This window comes from Myxine glutinosa, chromosome 1 (genome assembly GCF_964187855.1).
Source record: "Myxine glutinosa chromosome 1, kmMyxGlut1.1, whole genome shotgun sequence".
Classification (NCBI taxonomy): domain Eukaryota; kingdom Metazoa; phylum Chordata; class Myxini; order Myxiniformes; family Myxinidae; genus Myxine; species Myxine glutinosa.
In genome coordinates this window covers 224,096,102-224,117,901 of record NC_136261.1, presented here as the reverse complement: position 1 = coordinate 224,117,901, position 21,800 = coordinate 224,096,102, and the positions used below count along the sequence as shown (strand labels likewise).

General features: G+C 41.1%; 2 protein-coding genes across 2 annotated transcripts in view; both read left to right on the top strand.

Annotated features, from left to right (window-relative positions):
• LOC144891290 (uncharacterized) overlaps positions 1-21,800 on the top strand; it is a 981,422-nt gene that overhangs the window by 687,162 nt on the left and 272,460 nt on the right. The window lies entirely within an intron of this gene.
• Positions 1-21,800, top strand: part of LOC144893605 (intermembrane lipid transfer protein VPS13D-like) — a gene marked incomplete at its 5' end in the record, with an annotated part of 95,056 nt that overhangs the window by 15,663 nt on the left and 57,593 nt on the right. Inside the window, 8 exon segments of the mRNA XM_078784272.1 lie at positions 7,419-7,512; positions 10,888-11,078; positions 11,172-11,280; positions 11,419-11,601; positions 17,604-17,711; positions 18,055-18,216; positions 18,703-18,864; positions 21,191-21,287. Of these exon segments, the coding sequence (XP_078640398.1) occupies positions 7,419-7,512; positions 10,888-11,078; positions 11,172-11,280; positions 11,419-11,601; positions 17,604-17,711; positions 18,055-18,216; positions 18,703-18,864; positions 21,191-21,287 (1,106 nt within the window).

The following is a 21,800-nucleotide window of genomic DNA, read 5'->3' as shown; positions in this document are numbered from 1 at the left end:
ACGTAAGGCACGGTTATCCAATGTGGGAACTTACTGTTGCATGAATCCACACATAACAACCTGACTGTTGTTATGTGTGGCTACATGAATGCTATTGTCAACTTATTGATTGGATAACACTGCCTTACATATGATAATAACAAATATGCACAAAGTGATTAATGAATGATGGTGTCCAGACCAAAGCTTTCTTCTAGTCAGGGAATATTGCAAAAATCTGGGAACAAATTCCTTACCAAGAAATTTCTTCACCAATGTGTTTGAAAGGGTGTCCACTAACACATTTCAAAAAGTTTAAATTCAAGTCCCCTAGGGGAACCCGTGACAGGGGTCAACAGGGGTCAATTACCTTTTTTAAGATCAAATTTTTCTTATATTTACATTCTGGGTCACAGTATCCGACAGGAAGCATCAAAATTATTCAAAGTAGGCTCATTTTAAAGCTAAGAACATATCTGACATGGTGATACCTAAAACAAATCAATATGTTAAAAAGTTTACACAATTTTGAGCAAACAAAAATAATTTTTGGTCATTTTTGGGGTAAAAATTAACTTTTCTGGTCTACAATTCGTCTTCTAGGTAGATACCCCTTCGTTTCATTTTTCTGAAAGTTTCCAGCAAACTGCCCAAGATATGCAGCCTTAATGTATTATAAGTAAAACATTCTGGTATTTATAAAATTGAAACTATGAAAGGTCACTGACCTTTATTGTTTTCCCTTATTGTAACATAAATTGTAATAACCGTTACTGGGAATCCGGAATCGGTTTACCATCGGTTTGTCCGCTTTCGTGTAAGGGTTTAAATCGATACTGCTCCACAATGTCAAATACCTCAGGAGTCGAGGTCTGAGTCTTCTCCAGACTCTACATCATCAGGGATACAGTTCATACATGTAATGCCTGTACAACTTCCGCATGCTGAGATACACTTGACACCATTCTTCTTGCAGTTGCACCGCCGGTTGCTGCAATCTCCAGCACAATTGCAGGTCGTGAACCGGAGCAGCTCCTCAGGAGCCATGGGGTCTACTGTTGGTAGAATAGTTGTCTACTGTTGTTGTCTTGTAGTTGTCTACTGTTGTCTACTGTTACTGTTGTCTACTGTTGTGTTGTCTACTGTTGTAAATAGTTGTCTACTGTTGGTTGTTGGTAGAATCTGGCTCATAACCACGAACCCCTACCGTCCATCCATAGTCACTGGGGTCCAAAGACATGCTCTGCAGCAGCATCCAGTCCCGGATTTGGAGATAGGCACGGAGAGAATGCTGTGCAGCTGCACCCTCTGTTGGAGGTAGAGTCTCTGGTTTGATCAGCCCGGCCGCCGCCTTCCGCGAGAACATGTTGTATCGAATTGCACCCAAAGTAGTACCTGGTTCATGGTAAATGTGCTGGAAAATCGCAATACCAGCCCCGATCACCACGTCCTTAGTAGCCCGTACGTCAAGGAAGATGTCCATATGTTCATCAATGTCCCCTGCACAAAACCTGTCAAATAGAGGCGTTTTCCCGTGGCCCCCGATTGCAGAAACCGTATCACAACCGGTGAAGGCGTGAGTAAAGAGCAGGTACCGCCTCTGTCTTTCAGAGAGAGCTTCTCGGATCCTCCTGACATCGTAAGAGCCCTTCGATGTGGTTAAGAAGAGTGGATGGTTGGTGCTTGAGCTATGGTGTACCAGCATTATCAGCACGTCCGCGTCTTCTGCCCGCACCTGAAAATAGAATAAGATATGAGCAAAGCGTCTTGAATTTTGCAAACACGGTGAACTTAACAATTGAAAAGTTATTTAACTATGCTACTCTTCTTTTCTGAGGATAAATGCACTTTCATAACAATGTGGCACATCAAAATACATTTGACGTTACAAAAATGACGATCATGTGTTTACTGATGCCCAGTGCAGCACAACATTTGCATTTGCCAAATTAAAAAAAAAAAAACATTGCCTCTTCTTTTTTTTATTTAACTCAGTTAATTAGTTTTATTTGTGCCAATGTCAAGGTTTTTTTGTTTTGTTTTATCAACACAGAAACAAATCAAAAGTAATCGTAGTTGATGTAAGTAAAATACCTACACAAAATTTTACTGACCTCAACAGAGTCATCTGTAGCAGCAGCCAGTGCCGCTCTCACAATCGAAGTGTCAGCATCATTGTCACACTGCTCCACGGTGATCTGACATTTCCGGAATGTTGAAGAGAGGAGATGGATGAGCTCACTCTTGTTATGAGTGTTGTCCATGAACTTTGCCTTTGGTGTCAAATGTATCATATCCGGTCGAATCTGTAGATCACAGCAGGAGTTCTTGGTACGCCGGATGTGGTCGTGATATTTTGGCGAGCTGTTATAGCCATCGAAGACAACAGTGATCTTCTGAGACCGACGGCCGAGACACTGCACGTAGCTCAGGTAACTGTCGGCAATCTCCTGCCAAGTCTGACCTTGTTCCCACTTCACCATGTAGAGAAGCCATCCGCCATCAACCACCAGACTGGAGCAGGCTTGGTCAGTGAGGTCAAGTGGATCGGTCAACTCCTTCAGGCTAGTCTTGGAAAAGCCTGCCTTGTTCGCCTTGTTCATTTTCTGATCTTTGTTGCTGAACAAGGACAAGGGGAAGGGAGTCAGCTCATACTTTAAGCTTGTCTCGACTGTCATATGCCGTTGGGCGAAAATTATCAGTCGGTTGAACAACTTGAGTGAGTTTAGGTGAATCTTCTTCGCATTGACCTTGGGAATCTTTCTGAGCGATGACAGGGCCTGTACCTTGAACTTCACCTGCATGGTCGATGTCACTGACTTTCCGTCCAGCTTTATCTGCATCTCCCTCCCTACTTCAGCCGCTCTCTCAGCATTGACTGTGTCATCTGCAGTGCTCGTGAATCCTGTTGAGAAGGATACAAGCAAATGCTTGTCTCGATCGTGGTCGAAGGGATTGTTCTCCTCCAACCACTTCAGGGCAAGTCCAATCGCTTCACCGTCTCGCTTCATCCGAGTTTTGGCAAGGTCTTTGTGGAGTGGACCATGTTTCTTGGCACCTTCCTCCATGCGCTGGTTGACATCGGAGAAGTGGTTGAGGGTTTGTACCCAGCACTTGTGGCCAGAATCACTATTCCTCATCCTCCCTCTGCTCAAACCACCTTCTGACTTGGCCCCCTTCATCAGTTTCTGCTCGATACAGATGTCACACCAGGTGCCAGACCAATCATGGCAAGAGTAACGGACAACGTGATTCCCGTGAGCAGTGAAACTTTCGAAGGTCTCCTTGTATCTAGGCGAAGTTTCGAGTTGCTTCATCAGCTGACAATACAGCCGTGCGCCCTTGGCGTATTGATGATGCCCCGCAGCTGAAAAGGTGTCCAGCATCCTGGTAACAATGAAGGACAGGTGCCCATCGTGGTCTGCAAGTCGTTCAGTTTTAATGAAGATCTTGATGACATCGACCATGTAGTAATACTGCACCCAGAGTGCAGGCGTTCTTCCTCCCTCGGCGAGTCTTTTGAAAGTTTCTTCAAACCTCTGTTCAAACACTGCAACTATTTGCTGATAATGCTGGTACACCATAGCTCAAGCACCAACCATCCACTCTTCTTAACCACATCGAAGGGCTCTTACGATGTCAGGAGGATCCGAGAAGCTCTCTCTAAAAGACAGAGGGGGTACCTGCTCTTTACTCACGCCTTCACCGGTTGTGATACGGTTTCTGCAATCGGGGGCCACGGGAAAACGCCTCTATTTGACAGGTTTTGTGCAGGGGACATTGATGAACATATGGACATCTTCCTTGACGTACGGGCTACTAAGGACGTGGTGATCGGGGCTGGTATTGCGATTTTCCAGCACATTTACCATGAACCAGGTACTACTTTGGGTGCAATTCGATACAACATGTTCTCGCGGAAGGCGGCGGCCGGGCTGATCAAACCAGAGACTCTACCTCCAACAGAGGGTGCAGCTGCACAGCATTCTCTCCGTGCCTATCTCCAAACCCGGGACTGGATGCTGCTGCAGAGCATGTCTTTGGACCCCAGTGACTATGGATGGACGGTAGGGGTTCGTGGTTATGAGCCAGTTCCAACAGTAGACCCCATGGCTCCTGAGGAGCTGCTCCGGTTCACGACCTGCAATTGTGCTGGAGATTGCAGCAACCGGCGGTGCAACTGCAAGAAGAATGGTGTCAAGTGTATCTCAGCATGTGGAAGTTGTACAGGCATTACATGTATGAACTGTATCCCTGATGATGTAGAGTCTGGAGAAGACTCAGACCTCGACTCCTGAGGTATTTGACATTGTGGAGCAGTATCGATTTAAACCCTTACACGAAAGCGGACGAACCGATGGTAAACCGATTCCGGATTCCCAGTAATGGTTATTACAATTTATGTTACAATAAGGGAAAACAATAAAGGTCAGTGACCTTTCATAGTTTCAATTTTATAAATACCAGAATGTTTTACTTATAATACATTAAGGCTGCATATATTGGGCAGTTTGCTGGAAACTTTCAGAAAAATGAAACGAAGGGGTATCTACCTAGAAGACGAATTGTAGACCAGAAAAGTTAATTTTTACCCAAAAAATGACAAAATATTATTTTTTGCTCAAAATTGTGTAAACTTTTTAACATATTGATTTGTTTTAGGTATCACCATGTCAGATATGTTCTTAGCTTTAAAATGAGCCTACTTTGAATAATTTTGATGCTTCCTGTCGGATACTGTGACCCAGAATGTAAATATAAGAAAAATTTGATCTTAAAAAAGGTAATTGACCCCTGTTGACCCCTGTTCCGGGTTCCCCTAGGGGACTTGAATTTAAACTTTTTGAAATGTGTTAGTGGACACCCTTACAAACACATTGGTGAAGAAATTTCTTGGTAAGGAATTTGTTCCCAGATTTCCCAGATTTCTGATAATATTCCCTGACTATTCAGCATGTTTTCAGAAATCTTTACCTGTGACAATGGAAAATTAGTTTTTAGCTCACCTGGACTTTAGTCCGGTGAGCTTATTAGATCAAGCGGTATCCGTAAGTAAAGTAAGTCAGTCAGTCAGTGAGTCTGTAAACACTTCAGTCATTATCGCTTGAACCAATCACATGATTTTTATAAAACTTAGCCACAAGCTTAATATCTGATGCTTAACAAAAGTGTATTGACCGCATCAAAATCTGCGCTCATCAACAGGTTGAAATCAAGCCTAAAACGAAAAAAAAAAAAATCCTAACCTAAGCTACATGGGGAATTGCATCAACAGCACAGCCGTAAAGAACATGACCTGTAACCTGTAAAAACATTATCTGTAAACATGTATGACTAGTCACCATCTAGAGGGCTTACATTCAACGTGACAAGATTCTGCGCATGAACAAAATTTCGATTATTTTTTTTATTTTTTTTTGTATACAAGATTGAGGCTCGTGTAAGAGCTAACATTGATCACAAAAAGGCAGACTGACATAAAACATATGATAAAGGGAGCGGGAGAACAAGATGAAGAGCAGGGACATCGGGGGAGATCTGTGGGAAGGAGAGGGCTTGGGGGAGGAGGCATGGGAAGGGGTGGGGGTGGGGGCGATGGGAAAGGTAAAAAACACATGGACACTACGAGAACTTCCAGAAAAGAAGTCGGTATTTCAAAAAAGTGGATCCGGGGTGAATTAACGGGGGTAGAAAAGATCAAGGTTTTGGATTGGGGAAGATAAGAGATGGTGGTGGACAGCTGTTTTAAAGACCTGGAGGGAGGAGTGGGATTGAAGAGAATGAGGGAGTTTGTTCCAGAGGCGGGAGAAAAGAGGAATGAAGGAGTGAAGGTGAGCAGAGAGTCTTGATTTTGACAGTTTAACCATAAGAGGGTTGCTGGCAGATCTTGTGCGACCTGAAGGAATATTTGGGGGACAGAGCACAGAGAGAGCTGGGGGAGCAAGGCCAGAGAGGAGTCGGTATAAGACAGAAAGACCACCAACCTGCCTGCGGTGAGTGAGTGAAAGGCCCTCGGAGATAGCTTCATCGCGGGAGATTCCAATGATTCTGAAAGCTTTGGTTTCAACAGCGTGGAGCCGAGCTAGGTGTGAGGCAGGAGCACCGGCCCAGAGGGGGGGAATATTGAGCTGCGGATGAAAGCCTTGTATGTGGTGAGGAGCTCAGGTTTGCCATGGAAGAACTTTGCACGATGTAGGATGCCCAGTCGGCAACTGGCTTTGGAGGCCAGCTTGGAAATGTGGTTTTCCCAGGGAAGATCATGGCAGATAGTGAGACCCAAAAGCTTGAGTGACAGAACCTATTGGAGAGGATTGTTGAGAAAGTATATGGGAGGGTTGTCCAGTCGGTTTTGCTGTCATAAAATGATAATTTTATGACATCATTGACTGTTGCTCCTGATCCAGTTGAGCTTCAGGACCTGTGGTCCAATTTTCATGTATTATTATCATGCAGTTGTTCTGCCATGTCATTACCTTCATGTCGTTACCTCACTTTCATGTGTCGGTCCGTGATTAGTAAATCTGTAAATAAAACGATTTTTCAGCTTTCGGAGAAGATTTGGTGCGGACGTAACAAAAAACTTATTTTTCTTCACCAAAAATCCAGTGGATGCGGCAATCAAGAAATGGATTTTCGGATTCAGCACAAAATTCTGGTTCAAAAACCACACTCAAAAGTTTTAGCCTCAGACATGTAATTAAAAGTGCCGTTGCTCTTTAATTATCTCTATCTCTCGCTCCCCCACTCTCTCTCCACCAATATCTTTTCCCATACAAACTGTGATATTCTTCCAGTATTTTACCTTTTTCAACCTTTCCAACAGTCACCTTACCCTCATAGCAATGTCCCCAAACCTTATCCTCTCATCCCCGATTTCAATCCATGTCATTGATTCAAGAATCAAAAGCATGGAATACAACACCAACATTTCGCTTTTTAAAATGACGGAACCTGAAGGTGACAGACAGAGCTTCACATATCACCTCCACAATGTATCTCATTTTGTAATTATGTATTTCCTGTTCAACCTCTCTCAAATATGTCTCTTTATAACCTCCATATTGATTTCAGTCACATGAGGCATTTGAAGGTAGAATTACTTTTCTCCTCATTCACTTAGTTTTGTACACATTTAGGTGACAAACCCTACCCAAATCCAGAAATATGTGGCATTGAAATAAAGGCATAAAATGGACGGTTTAATATTCATGTTTCGAGAACGTTCCTTGTCCCTATTGGCCAATGTATGTGCAGCCAAACTTCATAACTTTCCTTTTTCATCGAAATATATTCAGAGATCACCATCTTCTTGTCTTCTCGTCAATGAATAAATATCCTAAAGTAGATATTTTTGAAGAACTTGTGCAGTTAAAGTTCAAAGTGGTGAAAGGAAAGATTAAGATTGTCATCCTTTTTTATGTGAATACTTATTTGTCCAGGTCGTATGCTGCTGGCTCACCTGTAGATTTGAGCAACAGTGAGCTGGTGATGGATGTGCTTCCTCGAAGTGCAACAGTTGTTCTCAGACGCAAGGTACAGTTACAACTATGGCTTGGTTTATAATGGGTCACACCATTTATCATCACATTGCTTCCTTTCTTATTTCTAATGAGTTGTAAAAGGAAGAAGAATAAGAAACGATGACCAGGAGGGAAGGAGAAGATAGTGAGGCAATAATGAGAGAACTGGTGCAGCAAATTTTGTCCTCCAACTCTGCTGTTGATGTTTTCCTCCTCTGTTCCTTTTGTTATTTTGCGTCCTAATTCAGTATTTGATCTCTTCCACGAGCCTTGACTGGACAAAAACAAACTAACTGTAATTAACCGTACAGGGAACAAACAACAATTGGACGAGATCAATCTGGTGCAGTACATTTAACTTTTTAAGTTTTCATGGAGCTGCGAAAACTGTGTACACTCCCAAAGAAGCTACTACAGTGTCTCCACAACTGCAACATCTGGGATTCCCAGCATAATCTGGGTCATTTTATAGTTAGTTGAGACATATATAGGAGGCAGGATGTTGGAAAACATTTTATTGCAGAAATATATAACTCGGCGGATTTGTAAAACCAAAGCCAAAACTACACAAAACAGAATATCCAGCACATCCCTACCAATGTTTAACTATGAATGATCATACTCTGAAAAAAATGGGATAAAGGGAACCAAAAAGAAAAGGTTATTTATTTAAATAAATAAAAGCAGTTGTAAGTAGATGGTGTTCATAGAATACTTACCCTGCGGGGCCAACTTTGTGCAAGCCAACTCTTCTGTTTTTGAACGTTTTTTTTTTTTCCTTTGATCCAATACGACTGCCAGACCACGTGAGCGATTAAATCATAAATTGTATTCATAAATTAAATTAAATTTATATTCTCTAATATAATTGTTGCATAGATCACGCTCAATAACCTTCAAACTGATCAGACTAAGCGTTGTCCCTGTCGAATTATGACATCATAATTATGGCACCAATGACGTGATCGACGTGATACAATGAGCCACGTTTCATTTCTTTCCAGATAGCGGTTTTGGAGATATAGAGGTGCAATGTTTTTCTGTTTTTCCAAGATGGCGCCTGTATCACATCACCTATGACATCATGATTGTCATTAAAATATTCTACAGGAGGAGGCCCTTCTATGCTGAAAATTTTGTACCAATCAGACCAAGAATTGCAGAGAAAAAAAAATTCATAATGATCAGATAAGTGTTTTATTTGTCGAATTATGACGTGACATCATAACGAAGGCACTGATAACATCATCATTAACATGTCTGATTCCCCAAGGGGAGTACTTGACAACGAGCCATGTTTCAATTTTTTTCATGGAGATATAGAGGTGGAGCTTTTTTCGATTTTTCCCAGATGGCGGCTGCACCACGTGAATGTTTTATTTGTCGAATTATGACGTGACATCATAACGAAGGCACTGATAACATCATCATTAACATATCTGATTCCCCAAGGGGAGTACTTGACAACGAGCGGTGTTTCAATTTTTTTCATGGAGATATAGAGGTGGAGCTTTTTTCGATTTTTCCAAGATGGCGGCTGCACCACCTGACCTATGACATCATAATTATCATTAACAAAAATTCCACAGGAGGAGCCGCTCATATTCTGAAAATTTCCTGTCCATCGGACTAATAGTTGCAGAGGAATTTTTTTTTCATACTGATCAGATCAAGCGTTGTACTTGTCGAATTATGACGTCATGATGAAGGCACCTATGACGACATCATTAACATATCTATTCCCCATGGGGTGTACTTGACAATGAGCCATGTTTCATTTTTTTTCTATTAAGCGGTTTGGGAGATATCGAGGTGTAACGTTTTTCCAAGATGGTGTCCGTACCACGTGACCTATGATGTCATAATTATCAGCAAAAAAATCTACAGGCATAGGCGCTGCTATGGTAAAATTTCATGTCAATCGGACAAACAATTGCCGAGAAAATGAATTTTTTTAATGCAGACACGGCGCATGTACGGCACGCGTATGCAGACGATTGCTTAACCCTGCTTTTCGCTTCGTGAGCTCAGGGTAACTACATTCAAAGTACACTACCCCCATGCCAAATAAATAAATAACATATTCTCCAGCGCTCGACATTTCCAGGGCGCCTGAGGCACCTGGCGGTGCCACCGTGCAGTACATGGAGATGGAATTGAGAGGGAGAGGTGCACAATCATTGTTTGATTAATTGATTAATTGCATAATTAAAATAAATAAATAAAAATCATAAAATAATTCATTTCTTAATCATTTGGCTAATAGCATCCCTAAACCAAATGTTTGGGGATGCTTTGTACGAGATGCTGTTTTATCCGAATCTGTAACTTTTTTAAATGCAGAAGTAATTAATTGAAAAATTGAATAATTAATCGATTAAATGATTAAATGATTAATCAATAAATTAAAAATACCGTTTATAGCCAAATCACTTGGTCACTATCATGTCCAAATATCAGCTTCCTAGCTCAAACGTGCCTGAGATATTGCACAGAAGGGAAAGAAAATAATGTAAGTACTTTTAAAAACCCCAAAAAAAAAACCACCTTCAGAGGCCATTTTTACCCGCAAAGCGGGGGTTGGCCTTTTTCGGGCACCGTGGTTGTTGTTTTTTTTTGGTCCCCTTTTTGAAGCAATGTTTTACGGCCGGATGCCCTTCCTGCCGCCAACCCTGTTTGTCGCCTTTTACGACAAACAGGGAATTACCAGTGAACTGGTACTCAATTAGCCGACCTCGGAAGGATGACAGGCTGAGTCAACCCCCCTGGCGTTAATTCAGCGATCGACCGGGATTCAAACCCAGGATCCTAGGATCCTAAGCTGGCACCCTAGCCGCTAAGCCAACACCAGGCTAAAGTAAGTACTTAATTAATAGATAATAATTAACTATTCAATCAATTAATTGATTAATCAAAAAATAAAAAATACAGGTTTTGCCAAATTACTTGCTCACTATTGTGCTCAAATTTCAGCTTCTTAGCTCAAAGGATGGCTGAGATATCGCCCGGACAAACAAACAAACAAACAATAAAACAAATAAACAGAGTGAAAACTGAGTACTCCCTTTCGGCGCACGTCATTGCCGGGCCCTGGCGTGCAGCGCCTGGACATGGAATAAGAAGGGGCGGAGCACAATATCTGTGGATAATACATGTTGCACAATAAATCAAAGGAAAGTTTTCTAATTGAAAGTACAATGAAATACAAATATTGTGGATAGTTTGCTTAAAATTTGAACACAAGTTTTTGAATTTGAACAACACACACAAGTTTAAAATTTGAACACATCTGGAGATGTTTCTCTCCCGTATAGCTATTTTCTGTACCTTAAATTATTTTGATTTATTTTCCGCTGCAAGTGTCACATCAATTTATTTGTACTTTCAGGAAGCTGGAAAGCGTTCTCAGCTCTGGCGTCTTACTGGTGATGGTTTTCTTCGCCATGAGGGTTCATCAGTGCCAGAAGCTCCACGGGCAGGACAGACTGGACGAATCCGTTCGATGGAAGGCAGAAGATCAGGAACCAGCCCTGGTTTGGGTCTGGATATTACTGGTACAATGCCAGGCCCTGAGGGCAGGTCAGTAATGCTATTATCAAGGCTAAATTAGTAACGTGATTTTGTTGCTTACTGCACTTTTTGAGCAACATTATTTCCAAATGTTGTTCGCAGTTCGGAGCCTCTGATCATTCGTTCTCCAGACCATCGACGCAGAGCTACACAAACATGGACCTTTAAAGATGGGCAACTCAGTTGTGGGCTGACTGGCCTTGTGGTGCAGGTTTGTTTCCCAAAACAGGATGACCACCTTGAGCACAGCATATAATTAACATTGTCGCCTTAAACACCACTTTAAATGAAAATAACAATTTGATTTGTGGTAAAAGTAATGGCAAAATGTCTGTTTTTGTATTTACAGGTGCAAGGTGGAGTAGAGGGTCTGCACGAGGGTGCACAGCTGGAACTTGCACCGACGCGTCGTGGTGTGGATGCAGGTATTGGAGTGGCAGCTGAACAGGCATTTCACAACCAGAAGATGCGCAAGGGCTCTGGAGCTCTTCTCCTGCAGATTGTGCCTGATGGACCAACGAGGGTTCTGCAGGTAGAAACTAGAACTGCACTCGGTAGAGCGCGTACCTCTGCCAGGTTGTACAGTTTGCATCTGGACCTTAACCAAAATCTATTCAGCTTGTTTTTGTCACCTACCCAACTCATGCACCAAGTCTTGTCATAATCCGTCCACAACGTTTTGAAATATCATGCAATATATCGTTTTTGGTCCTATCTCTCAATCGTGAATAATCACTTTAAATTTTTTTAAATTCTTGTATCTAGATCCGGTTCCGGATCTTTACTAAAATCGAATCGATTCGGCCTTGTCACACACCCAACCTGTCCAAGTTTCGTCTGAATCCGTCAATAACCTTTTGAGATATCCTGCTCACAGAAGAAATACAGGGGTCAAAACACAACCTTCATCCAACTTTGGGGGTGGAGGTAATTTAGTCCATGAACCAGTATCTGAAATTGTACTTGTTGCTACCACTCTGAGGGGCTAAACAATCTTAAACATAATGATGTTTTTTGGAACACATTATATCTGTAGGTCATAAAACATATGATGGACAAGTCAGAATTGTAGTTTAGTGCCCAAATGTGGGTCAATTCAACATGGTGTCCAAAACAACAGATGAAATTCAAAGAAAAGTCTTTATTAGTATTACTGAAGTACAAGTCCCAAATTCTTACCGATCGGTTTGAAAATTGGCACATTTGTTGGATGGATGAATAATAGTGAGCTGTCACAATAGTTTTATTTTGAGGTCACATGACCCAACCCAAGATGGGGTTTTCCCAGTTATTTCTGCAGAATTAGACAAACAACACTGTAGTTGGATAGATGACACAATCAGCGATGGTAGTTAAACAGCGATAAGTTCAAAAATCTGAACAAGCAGCAGCCACACAAAGTGGGAACAGAGGTGTGGGGGATGGGGGTGGTCCAGTAGTAGTATAAGAGACAACCTTCCATTTATATATGGCATTTGTGTCCTTGTGAAAGTCATACAATGAGATTGTTGCAAGGCATTTCCTCAGTTGTATACATGTCCATGTACTTGGCATTCTGGTGCATCTATGACCTACTTTTAGACACTAAGCTACACCTCTGCCAAGTCCAGCATGTGTTTTTTGTGTTCCACACATATAGCGTAATCAAAAAAATACAAACTGCCTCAAGATGCTAACTAAATGCTTTAGCTCATGGACTAATTATGTTCATTCTATGTTCCTATTGACTTTTTTTTTTTTTGATGCATTTTCTTTCTTTCTGTCCTGATCTGTTCATTTTATTTTTAATTGTTGAAAGATTTGTCCCCCTCCCAAACCGTTTATATTATGTAGGACACAGCAAAATTGTGCACCTCCTGTTTTCAGGATGAAATAACAATGGCTTCATTTAATACTCATAATTAGCGATGCTTTCCTTTTTTTATGGCTTTGGATGGCCGACTTGTCGTGAATTAATGTGGACCAATGACATCAACGTGGGGCATCTGCTGCTGTGGTGGTGAAGGGGGGAGGAGGTGGAGATTAGAAAGGGGGTAGGGGAAGTGTGATTTTAAAGAGGAAGTATGTGAAGAAGGAAGAGAAAAGAGGGAGTTTCGGAGTTGAGCAGAGAAACAGGATAATGGGAATGGGAGAAGAAAATAATATACAGAAAATTGGGTGGGAATATGTGTTGCGAATGGGGAGCATCATTAAGATTCCTTTTTATGCCTCCGCCCCCGAAGGTGGCCGTAGGCATTATGTTTTCGGGTTGTCTATCCGTCCTTCTGTCTGTCCGTCCGGGCTAACCCTCGTTTTTCTCAGCAACCATATGTCCGATTGAAACAAAACTTTCAGGGTAGGAGTGACAGTCATGCAGAACGTTTTTATGATAATTGTGATGTCATAGATCACGTGATATGGCAGCCATCTTGGATTAAACACAAATAATTAAAAAATTATTTCTCGGAAACCGCGAATGGAAAAATTTGAAACTTGGCACATTGTCAAGCACTCCCAATGGGGAACGAAAGCATGATAATGATGACATCATAGGTGAAGTGGTATACCAGTCAAAAATGTTTTAATCGAATTCCTTATCCTAAAAATCTGAAATTGCATGCACATGATCTATGACCCATTTGTATTGAAATATTAAATTTATGACATCATAGGTCACATGGTTTGGCAGCCATATTGGATTTAACCTAAAACCTTTAAAAAAACATCTTCTCCCAAACCACCAAATTGATTGACTCGAAACTTTATGTGTCATTGACTAGGCATGGCGATTAAAAGATGATCACGAAAACATCATTGGTCACATAGTGTGGCAGCCATATTGGATTGAAGGAAAATATTAAATAATTATATCTCTGAAAGTGCTTACCCTATTAATGCGAAATTTTACAAATATCATCTAACACCATTGCTGCATATAGTTTGAAAATGATGATGTGGGTCACATGGTTTGGCAGCCATCTTAGATTTTAAAAAACGAACCTTATCTGATCAACACAAAACTTTACAAACGTGATCCCCTACCCATACATATGCAGAGTGTACATTTTTAAAGGTCATATGTCATATGTCATGTGGTATGTCAGCCATATTAGCTTGAAAGCTGATATTTAAAAAATTCTCTTCTCTGAAACTGCTTCACCGATCGATGTGAAACCTGTCATGGCTGGTGAAAATGTGGCACTTGAAAACAGCTGAAGGGATTTAAATCAAACTTATTTATTTTTAGGACAATGAATGAGGGCATCTACCCATTGTGGGACTTTGCGGAGGCATATTGGCGATGCGGTCGCATTGTTCTAGTGTTTTATGCCTCCCCCGACATTTTGCCATAAACATTAGGTTTTTGGGTTGTCCTTTCGGCTGTTAGTTTGCCCGGCCGTCCATGATAGGGTTTTGTTAACGCGATAACTTGATAACTTAGGAACAGCTGAAGGGATCTAAGTCAAATTTGGTACAAGTATGTACAGCATGTTCCAAAACGATCAGGACAACTTTGTTTGTTAATATATTTCGTACCACAAATGATTCAAGGACACTCTTTATTTTATATGCTACAGAATCTCATAAAGTTTTCTTTATTTTCACGCCCCGTGTTTTAATGTAAAAGAAAATGGCGACTCCACAGGAGAAAGCTCAGTGCGTCAAATGGTTCATCAAGACGAGATCCGACACGCAAGTTCTGCGTAATTTCCATACAAAGTATGGAAGGCATCAGCCGTCGCAGACTAGTATAAGAGAGTGGTACAATAGGTTTAAGGAGACTGGAAGTTGTCAGAAACAGAAAAGTACTGGTCGACCAAGCACAAGTGCAGCAGATGTTGAACGAGTGCGTGAATCATTTCAACAAAGTCCCAGAAAATCAATCCAACACACATCCATAGAACTGGATTTACCAACCACCACTGTACACAGGATTTTGCATAAAAGACAGAAGCTTTATGCCTATCAGGTGCAGATTCTGCAGGAACCCAAACCAAATGACGGATCTAAACGCAAGTCATTTGCCTTGAAAATGCTCAGTCGCATAGAGAACAACGAAGATTACCTGAAAAAGGTCATGTTCACAGACGAAGCTTGCATTCGTGTATCTGGGAAGGTCAACCGGCACAATTTGAGGATATGGGGCTCTGAAAATCCCCACGTGGTCATTGAATACATACATGACAGTCCAAAGGTCAATGTGTGGTGTGGCTTTCTCCATGACCACTTGGTGGTTCCGATTTTCTTTGCGGAGGATACAGTGAACTCAACAATTTACAAAAACATGTTGGTAGGATTCGCCTTCCCACAGATTGAAGACCTGCAACCCGATATCGTTTTGCAACAGGACGGCGCTCCCCCTCATTGGGCCTTATTCGTTCGAGCTATCCTGAATGAAAAATTTCCATGTCGCGGGATTGGCCGATATGGAACAACTGCCTGGCCCCCACGATTGCCAGACCTAACCCCTCTTGATTTTTTTTCTGTGGGGATTTGTCAAAGATGTTTTCTACAACACCAAGGTGGCAAATCTGCAGGATTTTCATTCTCGGATCACAGCTACATGTGAACTGGTGGACAGAAACTTGCTGAGCTGAACATGGCAATAACTTGTGTACTGCCTTGATGTACTGCGAGTGACAAACGGAGCTCAGATTGAAGTTTATTGATGGTGTGCACAAAACTCTGAGTTTCTGTATCATACAAACCAATGGGTATCGTCATATCTTTTGTGGTTCTAAATATAGTAACAACCAAATTTGTCCAGATCTTTTTGGAACACCCTGTATAATGATGTAAAAATATATGGATTAGATTATGGGGTCAAGAGGTCAAAGGTCCCGTTAAGAAAAAATTCTGGTACTGTGCTAATTTGTGAACCAGTGATGGGAGTTTGACCAAACTTGGTATATGTATATATTGTGATGCAAAGATGAACTGATTATATTTCGGCATCAAAGGTCAAACCCTGGTGTTGGGCTAGCGGCTAGGGTGCCGGCTTAGGATCCTAGGATCCTGGTTTCGAATCCCGGTCGATCGCTGAATTAACGCCAGGGGGGTTGACTCAGCCTGTCATCCTTCCGAGGTCGGCTAATTGAGTACCAGTTCACTGGTAATTCCCTGTTTGTCGTTAAAGGCGGCAAAAAGGGTTGGCGTCAGGAAGGGCATCCGGCCGTAAAACATTGCTTCAAAAAGGGGACCAAAAAACAACAACAACCATGGTTCCCGAAAAAGGCCAACCCCCGCTTTGCGGGGAAAAATGGCCTCTAAAGGTGGTTATTTTTTTAAAATATTTATCAAAGGTCAGAAGTCATGTTAGATAAAAATGTGATACTTGAGAACAGATGAAGGCATTTAAATCAAACTTGGTACAAGTATGTATAATGATGTAATAAAGTGGGCAGAGGCATATCAGTGGACATCATGGCATTGACTAGGGCCATTCTAGTTAGCTCTCCTGGAACGAAGTTCAGGAGAGCTTATGCGATGGCGTGTCGTCAGTCCGTCCATAAACACTTGAAACGTCTTCTCTCGAAACCGCTGATGGGTTTGCGACCAAATTTGGCACCAATTATATTTGTTGTGTTGTGACTAAAGTTTGTTCACGGCATTAAAAAAATCGGGGTCAAAGTGGATCCAGGTTTGACCCCCCCAAATTAGGAATTTGCTTTTTCCACTGAAACTACTCATACTATTTCGATGAAACAACTGTCATCCACATCTACATCCACAACCACAACCTTCATCACCCGTGATGTACCAAAGTTTGTTCACGGCATTAAAAAAAATCTGCCCATTTGTGGGTCTACGAGGGGTCAAAGTGGGTCCAGGTTTGATCCCCCAAAATAGGTATTTCCTTTTTCTCAGAAACTACACATACAATTCGAATGAAACTTGACCACAACCTTAATCACCGATGATGTACCAATGTTTGTGCCTGGCATTTAAAAAATCTGGGTCTGAGGAGGTACACAGGACTGGGTGGGAGGGATATGGGCAAATGGGGGTGGGGGGGGGGGGGTTACCATCCAAAATAGGTATTTTTATGTTTGTTTAAAGTCGTATCATTGTTAGTATATCAGTGGCGTCAGGAGCCTTAAACTACATGCTGCTACATGCTACATGCTGCCTTAAACTACCTTTTAGTCAGTGTGGTATACTGTTTATTCTACCAGGTGAGTGCCAGGGGTATTGCCCCTATGTTTTTTTAAAATAAATCATGTGCAAATGGCACCTTGCTTGGAGAAATGTTAAACTCTTCATCACAAAATTTGCAACAAAGTTGTTCAGATGCATTGAATAATCTATTCTTTTATTGTACGTAGAATAAGGAAGGATAGAGGGTGGGGAGTGAGGGGTGCATGCGATTGGTGGATGTTGTTAATTTGGACAAATGATGCTGTGCTTACAAAATAATTAACTTTCCATTTGAGCCAGAACGTTATTGCAATATCTGTGCAATTTGCCACCTTCTTTAAGCATATCATTCTGATTTTGGAGTTATGGAAAAGTTGGCCAACATAGACACAAAATGGCTTAAATTATATTTTACAGGTTACAGACATGAAGCAGGGACGGCCATCTCGTACTGGCCCAGTGACTACACAGACCCTAAGGAGCACTGAAAATGACAAAGAACTGCCAGTGGACACTGATATTGAGGTAATTTGTTATAAAAAGTTTAGCTGTTTGGCTAACTTGGTATTTTACAAAGAATGTCACTTTATTTGTACAAATACACCCTAAAATGGCCAGATTTATCAATGTGGATTTGCATTATAATACCATGAGTAAATAAAGTACCATTTACAGCAGAGACTCCTGATTCTGGGAAAAGATGATGGGTGGGAGTAGTAGACCATTCCTCACCTATCCTGGTGGAAAACATTGAGGGAGAGAAGAGAGGAGGAATGAACCACAGCAAAGCTAAATGATTGATATGATATTAGTTGATGGTATTGTTAAGAGTCTAATACTGTATTGTTAATTAAATATATCGTTGTAGGTTTATGTGAAGATGGCAGGTGGTGTGGGAATCTCTCTGATTGGTGGTGTGTGCGATTCAACGGAGGAGCTTGCATTTTTTTGCCTCCGTGGTGTACATGTACATTTCAAGCCAACATCTGCTGGTGCCCACAGCTTGGAAGTCAATGTTGCAGATGTGCAGGTGTGTTACCATTGCTGGTGGTTGTAAGTTTTTAAGGTGTTGATTTGAACATCTCACTGCTGAATTTTTATCTTGTATAATGTTGCTCTTCAGTCAAGTTTTTTTTTTTTAATCTCGTGAATCATTAGATAAGGCTAGAGCGAGCCGAAGAAAAATAATCCATACCTGAGACATGAGGATGCAATGAGTTTTATCTACCCTAAAGTAAAAGTTTATAAAAGAAAGAAAGTTTAGAAAGAGAGTAGTGGAGTTTAGAAAGGGTTCATCTTTGTAATACTGCTTGGCCATAGTTTGTTTTCTTAACAATTGCCTCCCCACAACAGTCTGTAGGTTAAAGAGATTTGTACAAGGGAAAAACAAACTGGTTAATGGTAAATGAATTGCTCATTATGGAAGCATTTCTATGGAGTTTCTACATCTGTACAATTGTATACTTGCTCTAAAAATGCTTTTGTGAATGAATTGTGGCATCGCATTTCATCCTAGGTTGATAACCAGCTGCTGAATGCGAGCCAGGAGGTCGTTCTGAGTGTTGCTGCTTCTACAAGTGCTTCTCCCCGTCGTAACACTCGGTCTGAGCCTCAGCCTGCCTTACAGCTTTGTGCAGTGAAAGCATCCAGCACAAGTCCACTCACTGATATCTTTAAAGTGAGCTCTCTAGTATTGATTAAAAACCTAAAAATCCGAGTTTTGTTTTTGATTAAAGATGCAAATTATTATTTTTGTCTCAGTTGACTTGTGGATTTGGGACTTGATCTATTATTATTATTATTATAATAATAATAATAATAATAATAATAATAATAAAAGACAGTGTGTCGTTGGTTGTTATCTCCATATGAGGGTTTCACAAGGTGGAACGGAATTCTCCCAGGTCTCGAAGTATCCATCTCTGTTTCAATAAGGGATCATGTTACATGGAGCAGTTTGTGAAGTTTTCTTATTCTCAAAGTTTTGTTCCGAGGGCTCTTTTGAGGATCATCACCGACACTCGGACAGCTTCCAACTGCAGTTTTTTTTTTGTCGTAATATTCCCAGGGATAGTTTTTTAAGATCTCTGTAAGGTTCTACTTTTTATCATTCCCATTGCTCCAATAATTATCACTGGTACAATTTTGGCGTTCTTCAGCTTCCAGGATCTTTTCACTTCATTTTTGAGGGCTTGGTATTTGGTCATTTTCTTGATTTCTATGTTGTTTCGTCGAAAATCGCTGGGGACTGGCACCTCAATTAGCAATGCCTTATTTTCTTTTTTGTCCCTCAGTATTGTATCCAGTTTCAGTGCTTTGTTTTCTTTGTTCACGCTTGATGGGATCATTCGGTCATACGTGAACATTACTTCCTTGTTTTCAGTGATTGCTTTTGGTTCATGTTTCCACAAGTTTTGTGGAAGTGGGATATTGAGACTTTTTCAGATGTGCCACTGGATTACTCAATGGCACTTTGACTTTGTTTAGTTGTAACTATTTGATTTGTTTGACTTTGTTTTGTTGTGATGTTGACTTTGTTTCGTTTGACTTATACTTTGTTGTACCTCTGTGTGTACAGCTGCTTTAATATGAGTTTTTTTACATCCTACAAGGAGGTGGCTCGTACTTTCTGTTTCTACCTTGTAGAACCTACACTTGTCTGATTGATTCAGTACCGCCATTTTCTTAAAGCCATTGGTGTCGTGTCCTTGGCCTTGGGCATTAATATGATTCGTTCTCCATCCCAGTTGAGCTGACCTCTTCTTAGCCATTTAAAAGAGCCTTCGTTGACTACTCCCAATCTACCAACACTTTTTTTTATACCTTCCTGCTCTTTTGTAATTTTCCCAGTTGTTGGTGTATATCTGTTAATATATATTTTTTTTCTCCTTCTTTTTTGCAATTGTTGCAATTTTGCTTGTTTTGATATCCATTTTATTGATTTCTGATTGTGGCCAGTTTATTAATCCGCAGCTGTAATGGAATGTAATCTGCAGCTGTACTGCAAGAATGAAACAGAAATGGATAAGGAAGGAGTTAGAGTGAGGGCAGTAATTGGATGGTGAAAGATGATCGGTGGAAAGCACGACAAATGATTATGCAGGTCAGGGTTGATGGGGTGGGAGGTAGGCCAAAACAGTCGAGGCAGACACACAAGCTCAAAATAAACAAATGGGCATGCAAAGGACCAATTGCAACGAGCACACGGCCTAAACAACAATTGACACAGAGGATATCAATCAATGGTAACTGAGACAAACCCCAAACGGTTTTCTTAACTTTGGAAGCATGTCACTCGGAGAAGAGAATGAAACTGCCACCACCAGAAACTGGAGTGACCCTTGATCGGGGGATCGCTACAATGTTCCATTCCCTTGAATATATTTTGAATTTTAGTCGTCTCAGAGAAGCTCGAACTGTTACTGAGCCGAAATAGTAAGCATAATGTGAAAATTGTTAAACAAAAAAGTGATGATAAAAGAAAAGAGATACCAACATTTAGTGAGAAAGTATCTTCCATATTTGAATTTATACAACACTACATATGCCTCTTTAACAACATAAACCAGTACAACTATCGGGGATGCCTCTTCGTGGTGGTTGTACTCCCCAATGCAGTGTGGGGGGCGGGGGGGGGGGGCACATCTTCACCATTCTTCCCTGCAGCCTGGATTCGTCAGGGCAGCGCACGGTCATGGTCAGAGTGCCGATCAGTGACATTGGTCCACATGGACCGGCCCTTTCCCTCTTCTCTCAATCTCCCTCTCTCTCTCGCTCTCATTCTCGCTCTAGCTCTAGCTCTAGCTCTATCATGGCCCTGACTTTGCAAAGGCAGGGGTACACCATCCTGAATGTGGGGGATATCTGGGTCACTCCTGCGAGATTGATCGGCTGTCTCCCTGCCATGGGCTTGTTTGAGAGAACTGTCCAGGGCTATACAACAACAACATAAGCCATTGTTGATTTGTCGAGTAATTCGGATATCTTTTGTCTGCTGTTCCCAGCGATTGATGGTGTCTGTGCGAAAGCTCACTGTGAATCTCGAGGAGAGATTCCTTTTGAAGCTCCTGCAGTTCTTTGGATATGGCAGGGTTGAGGATGGTAAGAAATCATGCATTTCAATGTTTACTTCAAATTTTCAACTTTTATTTTGTTGTTTCAACTATTCAAAACTTTATTTTGAAGATATGAAAAACACAAAGTAATGAATCATTTTACTTGTTTTTTAAAAGCTCTTGTTTTCATCAAATGTAGTTTGAGTACAAAGCTGATAGGGATGGGCTCTGCATTTTGAGACATTTTCTCATTAACAGTCTTTTTAGTTGTTCATTTCATGACATTGGCATGATATTTTATGAATAAAAAAGCCTGCACTATTTTATTTACCTTGTATTTTGAGCTTACCCTCTGACCCTTGGAATTTTCTTCTGATTTCCAATCTATCCTTTCCTTGGTATTATGAGCAGGTGACAGAACAACAAATTGCATGAGAGTATGCACATAATCTGTATATTCACCAATTTCTAAACATTAATTTGCAAATAAGAAGTAATTTTGGCAATGGGAGTTTTTTTATTTATAATGTTTGATTTTTAAAATGTTTTAAGGTGATCT